The sequence below is a fragment of the Manis javanica genome, chromosome X, assembly GCF_040802235.1.
Source record: "Manis javanica isolate MJ-LG chromosome X, MJ_LKY, whole genome shotgun sequence".
Taxonomy (NCBI): Eukaryota; Metazoa; Chordata; class Mammalia; order Pholidota; family Manidae; genus Manis; species Manis javanica.
In genome coordinates this window covers 117,587,288-117,595,710 of record NC_133174.1, presented here as the reverse complement: position 1 = coordinate 117,595,710, position 8,423 = coordinate 117,587,288, and the positions used below count along the sequence as shown (strand labels likewise).

General features: G+C 41.8%; 1 protein-coding gene across 1 annotated transcript; it reads left to right on the top strand.

The window, feature by feature from the left end:
• Positions 1 to 5,373: 5,373 nt before the first annotated feature.
• Positions 5,374 to 6,869, top strand: TEX13D (TEX13 family member D). The gene has a single exon (XM_037018899.2). The coding sequence runs from the start codon at positions 5,907 to 5,909 to the stop codon at positions 6,867 to 6,869; it is 963 nt and encodes a 320-aa protein (XP_036874794.2). The 5' UTR covers positions 5,374 to 5,906.
• Positions 6,870 to 8,423: the final 1,554 nt, after the last annotated feature.

Here is an 8,423-nt window from a genome sequence, read left to right as displayed (position 1 = left end):
GCCACACTTCCAGAGAGTGGGCTGCTGTCTTCCTAGCCACTGCCTGGGGAAGAGCAGGACAGTAGTAGAATATGAGACCCAGGCTTTGGCCGAGTTGGTGAAGAAGTCACCATAGTCTCTTCTCAGACTTAAGCCAAGTCTGGAAGGATAACTGATGTCTTTCCTTAATGGCTTTATAGGCCTGTTCTTTTCAAGTTAAGAAGATTTGGATGAAGTCCTACTGGCTTTCCTTATTGCCCATTCCTTCCTAATAGCAAAATGCAGTCTGCACAGCAAGGCTCAAAAGGGCTGTGACCTGATCACAGGGATACCTTTAGTGACATTTCAAAAAGAGGCTTTGGCTTCTCCATACTACCTTCACCAGTGAAAAATCGAAGTTGGCTTCACCTCTTCCATTTTATTCAGTTATCAGCTATAGCCTATGGTCTTTAGGCATCCAGTGCCTCAGAAGTCTACTTGTCATGAGACCAAAACCTCATTGTATACTCTGGAATAAATGCATTTATGTTAATACTACAGATGTATTTTGGAGGCAAAACTACTGATAAGCTATTTCTAGTAATTGCTAGGGCAAAAGGGCCTGTCAATTTCTTTGTTTTTAGTCTGGTGATTTTTCTCAAAGGGTGTGTCCCCAGTTTTTCTGTACCAGTCAGTCTACACTTGTTCTGAGATAAATAGCTACTCACAGATATGCCACCTAGTTGGTTCCTCCCCCTTCTGCTTCAGGCCCCTAGCTTCTGCCCCAACCTTAAGACTATCATATCCTTGGGGATCAAGAGTCCATTCCTCTGTTCACACCATGGCATTTGGCTGATAACTTATCTGTTCTGCTCTCCCCTCCAAGTGTGGTGATCCAAGCATGACTTCCAGCCAGTTAGTCGGCCAGAGCTCAATGTCTGGGAGTTGCTGATTCCTTGACTTCTCCAGACCACCTTGGAATGTGAGTGTAAGAGTGAGGAGTAAGAGACTGTGTGTGTAAGTGTGCTGGTGGCAAGAGTGAGGATGGGAAGATTTGAAACGTGAATGACTTCAGTGCAAATGTTCAACAGTGATGTGACTTGCACATAGTTACCTGAGAACAAGGAGAAAGGAAATACAGAACCCCAGTTTGCATAAAATGAATTTGAGATCTGCTTACTCGTCATGGCTAATTTTACTATATGCACAATAATTATGCATATTGTCAATATGGGTCAGATAAAATTGATTAAAAGTTGTATTTACTTACAGTGTGACATTATGTACAGCTATGTTCACACTTGTTATGTTTACCAGCTGCTGCGGCTTCCTACCTGTGTATTCTGTTCATGTGGTGAAAGAAATTCAGGGAACATGACTCTAGTACTTCTGAGATTAACTGCCTAGGTGCCTCCTTTCTTTTCTTTTGGCATCTGCTGGGTAGCTGTACTGCAGAGGTCACTGTGGGGGCAAAGTACAAGGAAAGAAAGCACATGTAATAAAAGGTGTAAATTTTCCTAAAATGGTATAAAACTGTTTCCCAGTACTCAGCATATATAGCTTATATTTACTGCATATGCCTTTTCTCTATTCTATTTACTACCTTTGATTCCTAGGAGATTAAATCTGCACAAGCGTAGATACATACTAATATGATGAACTTCAAAATGTTATTTTCCTTCCTTTATCATCAATGATTATCATTTAGAGTTGTTATGAAGGCTTTGTGACAGAGGTTATACTAAAATTGAAAGTATACGGACTTACTGAAAATCATGTAAAAATTAGCTATGTTTTTAATGTGGTTTCTCAGATTGATTAATTTATGCAATTGAATTGTTCTACTCTCTTATAACCATATATTCACACTTTGCAAACTTGCACACCTGCAAAGTAAAGTATGGTGGTATTTGTGATAGTATCAGTGTTTCATCAAGAATGGTAACTCAGGTTACTTTTAAGATCTCACTTTATAGGTCATTACATATCACCTTCTTGTTTCCGTACAGTGAAAACTGATTCCATAAAGGTCTTGAAGGTCAAAAGTATCTTAAACTTAATAATAATTATTATTTTAATTCATCCTGGCATGTATGAAGTGTTGTTGCATTAATTTAGGAATAGTTTGAAGTTGCTATAAAGTTTAACATTTTCAATAGCATCAAAAGACTAAAATACTTAGGAATAAATTAAACCAAAGAGGTATGAGACTCACACTGAAAACTACAAACATTTCTGAGAGTAGTTTTAGAAAACCTAAGTAAGTAGAAAGACATCTTGTGTTCACAAATTGGAAGATTACATATTGTTAAGATGGTAGTACTCTCCAAAATGATCCAAAGATTCAATGTAATCTGCATTAAAACCCTAATAGCCTTTTCTCCCCACTCAGAAATGTAAAAACGGACCCATTTCATCTAGGTGTCTAATTTGTTAGCATGTAATTGTTCATAATATACTTTCATAATCCTTTTTATTTCTGTAAGTTTTGTAGTAAATATCCTGCTTTCTTTCCAGATTTTATAATTTCAATCCTTCTTTTCTTCTTGAACAATTTATTTAAAAGTTTGTCAATTTTGTTGCTCTTTCCAGAGAACCAACTTTTGGTTTCATTAATTTTTTTCTATTCTCTATTTTATCTCCATTCTAATTTTTATCATTTCCATCATTCTGCTTGCTTTAGATTTAGTTTTATCTTCTTTTCCTCGTTCCTTAAAGTGGTAGTTAGGTTATTAACCTATCTTTTTAAATGTAGGCATTTTTAGCTATAAATTTCCCTCTGAGCATTGCCTTCACTGAATCCCATTACTTTGATATTTTTGTTTTCACTAATCTCAACATATTTTCTAATTTCCTAATTAGAATTCTTATTCCAATTTTTAGTAGTGTTATTTAATTTTCACATTTTTGTATATTTTGTGAATTTCCTGATGTTATTGATTACCAATTTCATTCTGTTGTGGTTGGAGGAAATACTTGGTATGATTTCCATCTTTATAAATTTATTAAGACTAGTTTTTGTGGCCTAATATATGGTCTGTTCTGGAGAATGTTTCATGTGTACTTGAGAAGAATATGTAGTGTGCTGTTTTGGGGTTGACTGTTCTATAAGTGTTTCTTAGGTCTCTTTGGTTTATAGTGTTGAATTGTGTTGTTTAAGTCTTGTATTTTCTTATTAATCTTCTGTCAAGTCTTTCTATCAATTATTGGAAATGGAATGTTGAAGTCTCCAATTATTTCTGTAGAACAGCCTCTATCTCCCCTCAGTTCTATTTATGGCATGCATTTTGAGACTTCATTGTTAGGTACATATGTATTTGTAATTGGTATATCTTCTTGATGGATTGACCCTTTTTTAACATATAATACCATCCTTTATATCTTAACATTTTTTAAAATTTATTATTTATTTATTTTTTTGGTATCATTAATATACACTTACATAAACAACATTGTGGTTACTAGATTCCCTCCATTATCAAGTCCCCCCCACATACCCCATTACAGTCACTGTCCATCAGCATAGTAAGATGCTATAGAATCACTACTTGTCTTCTCTGTGCTATACTGCCTTCCCCATGCCCCACCCTCTACAGTATGTGTGCTAATCGTAATGCCCCCTTTCTTTTTTTTCCCCCCTTGTCCTTCCCTTCCCTCCCATCCTCCCCAGTCCCTTTCTCTTTGGTAACTGTTAGTACATTCTTGGGTTCTGTGATTCTGCTGCTGTTTTGTTCCTTCAGTTTTTGCTTTGTTCTTATACTCTACAGATGAGTGGAATCATTTGATGCTTGTCTTTGCCACCTGGCTTATTTCATGGAGCATAATACCCGCTACCTCCATCCATGTTGTAATTGGTAGGATTTGTTTTCTTCTTACGGCTGAATAATATTCCATTGTGTGTATGTACTACATCTTCTTTATCTGCTCATCTACTGATGGACACTTAGGTTGCTTCCATTTCTTGGCTGTTGTAAACAGTGCTGCGATAAACATAGGGGTGCATATGTCTTTTTGAATCTGGGTATCTTAACATATTTTTGCCTTAAAATTTACTTTGATACTTGGAAAGCCATTTTAGCTCTCAGTGGTTACTGTTTTCATGGAATAGCCTTTTCCTTCTTTTTAGTTTCAAACAATTTGCATCTTTGAATCTGAAATGAATCTCTTGCAGACAACACATTTGTATCACTTAAAAAATATTGTCCATTCTGCAAATCTTTACTTGTCATTTGGAGTTTATTTGTATTTAATATAATTGCTGATAAGGAAGGACTTCTAACATTTTGCTATTTGTTTTCTAACACATCTTATATCTTCCACACTCCACCCCAATTCCTTCATCACTGCTTTCTTTTGCATTTCATTGATTTCTTTTTCTGGAGTGTACCATTTGATTTCATTCTCATTTCCTTTTCTTTATATTTTTTGGTTATTTTCTTAGTGGATATTGTGAGCATTACAATTAACATGTTAATTTATAATAGTATATTTTGGATTAAAACAAACTTTCAGTAGTATACAAAGTCTTTGCTCCTGTATAACTCCAGCCCCCCTTATGTTTATTGCCACAAATTAAAATTTTATATACTGTGTGCTCATGAAGACAGCTTTGTATTCTTTTATGCAGTCATCTTTTAAATCATGTATTACAAAAAAGGAGATACATAACACATTAATACTGTCTTTTGTATTTATGTTGAGCATGCGCTTTATTTCTTTGTGTGTATTCCAATTATCATTTAACTAGCCTGAATGACTCCATTAGCAATTCTTATAGGGAACACCCAGGAGAGGGACATTTAGTTTAAGAAAAAGAATCCTCTGAGAACAGAGTTGATCAGGTAAACATGAAAGTGAATTTATAGGAAGAGTTTGAAAAATTCATGGGTCAATCACTGGATTATCCTGATGATAGGGACTCCAAGTTCATCTGTTCAGAATGAAGGGGGAAGTATGCAGTGTGTAACTAATGATATTGGAGGTTTGAATTAGTACTAGAGAGTTTCGGGACATGGAGCTGAGATAAGATGTAGGTCTGCACCTATATCTGTTAACTCTACCACGCAGCTAGGAATTCTTTCCAGGATACTGGGTACTGTCCTTCCCAGGTTCTTAGAAATAATGGTCTTCTATAGGCTTACTGCAGTCCCCACGACAGCCATCTTGCCTGTTTGTCCCCGTGCTCTGGGGCTCTGCTGGGTGGTGGGTCCCAGCAGGCCTTGTGGTATACGCCGCTCAGCTCATTTCTGTGACATTTCACGCACTTTCCCGGTGGTGAGGGAAGCTACTGTGTGTGAGGAAAATGAGGGAGGGAGGGAGGGAGGTCTCAGCAGGCCTTGCGGTATACGTCATTTAGCTCATCTCTGTGACGTGTTACGCACTTGCCCGGTGGCCGTTGGTGTGGTGACCCAAGGAACTTTACTGTCTGTGTCCTGTAAGTCGACAGAATGAGGGTGGAAAGAGGCCATGGAGGAGACCAGGACTTGGGAAGGACCGAGGGGTGGATTTGTTAGCTGCGGCAGCCTTTACCAGTGGTGGCAGGGGTGGCATCGCTCATGAGGTGACTGGTTAACTAGGCTACGGGGGCCATGGCGGTTGACTTTCGTGACCCTGCCAGCGGGTTCCGTCACAGTGAAGTAATCAGTTTTAACAACAATGAAATCCTCACGAATGGGGGTGGCCAAGATTTCTATGTGGCCTTCCGCTCGCAGCCCTGGAAAGAGGTAGAGGACCGGCTTCTGACCATCCTAGTTGACCAGCAGTTGCCTTGCACCATTAAGAGGTCCTGTGCCTGGAGCGCACTGGCTTTGGGTGTGCGTGCGGCCTCTGGGCAGCAGGAGCAGCAGGCACGCCTAGTCCAGTGGCTGTGGGAGCAGGTATAAGAGCGTGAGGCAGCCGCCCTAGTTCTGGCCTCTGAGCTGCAGCAGCTGCGTGAAGAGCATGACCAGATGACCACACAGCTGAACCGCACAGGGGCCACCCTGCAGAAAGTGCTATTTGTGCATGATGTGCTTCGTGGGCAGCTGTTCCAGTTAGAAAGGTCAGCCCAGTTTGCCCCACTGACCCATGAAACATTGCCTGGGTCTCCACCTGAGCAGCTCGGGGCCACAGCAGGGCCCCTGATTGCAGGGCAGCAGATAGATACCATGGCTATGGGGATGCACACAAGGCTGTTTAGTGAGGTCCAGATACCAGCCCCAGCAGATGCTCTCAATGTGCCAGGATCCCTGAATCCCTGGGCTCAGGCTATGCAACCCCCTTTGCCAATGGGGGTTCCAAATGCAGTTCCATTCTATGCACTGATCCCAGTGGCAGTCTCATTCTTGCCATCTCTACCACCAGCAAGAGCTGCAGTAAGGCCACTGCAGATGCCTCCTCTGGGGATCTCCCCCTCTGGCCCAAGGGCTTCAGAAGGCTTCCAGGAGGAGATTGCCCCATTGTGTTACCAGAGGAGCTATATGCAGGAGGAAGGTTGTAGGAACATCCAGTATATAGTCCCCCTGGAAAATATTAGAAACCTTAGCTACAATGAAAATCTACAGAGGTCCCAGGGAATGGCCCCCCTCATGGAGAGCGTTAGCCTGGAGACAGGTACAGAAAACCCCCAGGAGATGATTACCCTGGGTGCGGGCAGTAGCCAAAGCCAAGAAGAAGGTCCACAGAAGCCCCAGGTGACCTCCCTGGGGGACAGCTGGAGCTTTGGTATGAGAGAAAACCAGAAGAATCAGCAGCCTCTGGGACAGAATGAGCCAAAAGGGAAAAAAGCCTCAGATTCCCAGTGCCAAGAGAAGTTGGCCTCAGGCAGCAGTCCAGGGAACTGGGACTGCCAACGGTGTAAAGCCTGCTATAAATGCAGGAAAGTCCGTAGGCCATTTGAGAGTGGAGGCCTGGACCCTGGAAAAACTCACTAATTTTAAAAAGGTAAGTAACAATGGAAACATTCCAAAGAAAAAACAATTTTCTGAGACCCCCTTCTGATAAAAAATTCATTTACTTCACAAAAAAATTTGAAAACCAAAATTATGTAGAGAAAATGAAAATAATCCATTATCCCATTACCCAACTTAACCACTTTTTATCATTCTGAGTACAAATATATACAAACATATTTATATTCTTATTTTATATATTTATTTTAACAAAGACTACTTTCGGGTATCATACTTTCTAAATAAGGGATTTCTCCTTATTGTATTTAAGTTTGCAGGTGGTGGATTCTGGATGGCTGATGCTGACTGGAGTTAGATGGTCTCCATTCTAAAGAAAAACAGTCCTTGAGTCCCCCCGCCAGATCCCAGCTCACCAAACTCAACGTTTGTTGGCTTTACTGACCATAACCGTTAATAAAGAGTGTGTGCTCACCTGCTGTGTCTTCTGCGTGATGAGTATCTCGGGGCAGATTGGTTAGAGGTGGCAGCTTAAATCTGCACCTTCCCTCCATCCCACTGAGGAGAAGGAACATTCAATCTCATTATTACAGGCCCCCTGTCTTCCTGCGAGTTACCAAGAATGGGGTAGTGGGGAGAAGGGGTTTCTTTGGGGCCTTCAGTCCACTGTGATCCTTCCAGTGCCCCTCACTGACCATGTCCACATGGTCCCTTGGAGGTGGGCATCTGCTGCTCCTGAGCTCGTAGGACAAGAGGGTGCTTCTGTTCAGGCTGGGCGCTGTAATGCCTGGAGCCCAGCCTTCCTCTGTGCCCCTAGAAGCCTTTGCCCTGAAGCCTTGTCTCTGAGTAGAAGTTTCCCTCCTGCACGTGGCTTCTCCAGGGCACTGTCCCCTCCCTCCTATGCATAATCCCATCAAGGTGCTCAGGATTCTGGAAGACAGCCAGGCTTGCTTAGGTGGTCTGCCAACAGGATAAATGCTCCCTGAGGCAAAGGGGCCGGGGGTGGAGTCTGGCTGCCTGCTTGGTACAGGGACAAGGGACAGGGATGGGACCACGAAAGAAATGATCCTGCCCCACCAGCTTTCTCCCCTCAGAGTCCTGATTATCGGGAGGCCCTGGTTGCTTGGGAAGAGAGTGCTGGGGAAGAAGGAGCACCTTCAGGGACATTAACTCAGAGCTAGGTCTTCTGGGTTGGGGGCTGGTTTTGTGGTACTCTTGTGTGCGCTGATAGCTCCCTGGAATTTTGGGAAGATGAGACACAGAGGAGACTTGGGCATTTTCCAGCATAATCCATTTTGATGTTCCAGCAGGTCATTCTAGACCTCACTACAGTGTTTCACTTACAGTTTTCAGCAGACTCTGCTGCTCCTTGGCATGCCTTTAGGCCTGCACAAAAGCAGGCTCACTCTGTGCATAGCTTTTATGTAGTTTAAAATTATTCCAGTCTTTCATGGCTGACTTTTTCTAAGCAACCTGAATCACTGAGGTTGTCAAATCATGACTTCCTGATGGGAGCACACAAGAAAAAAATGCAGCAGGTTTCTGAGGCAAGAGCCTCAGCTTTGGAGTTAGACTGAT

Coding starts and splice junctions, on each gene's coding strand:
- TEX13D (XM_037018899.2), top strand. CDS start 5,907: ATGACCACACAGCTGAACCGCACAGGGGCCACCCTGCAGAAAGTGCTA.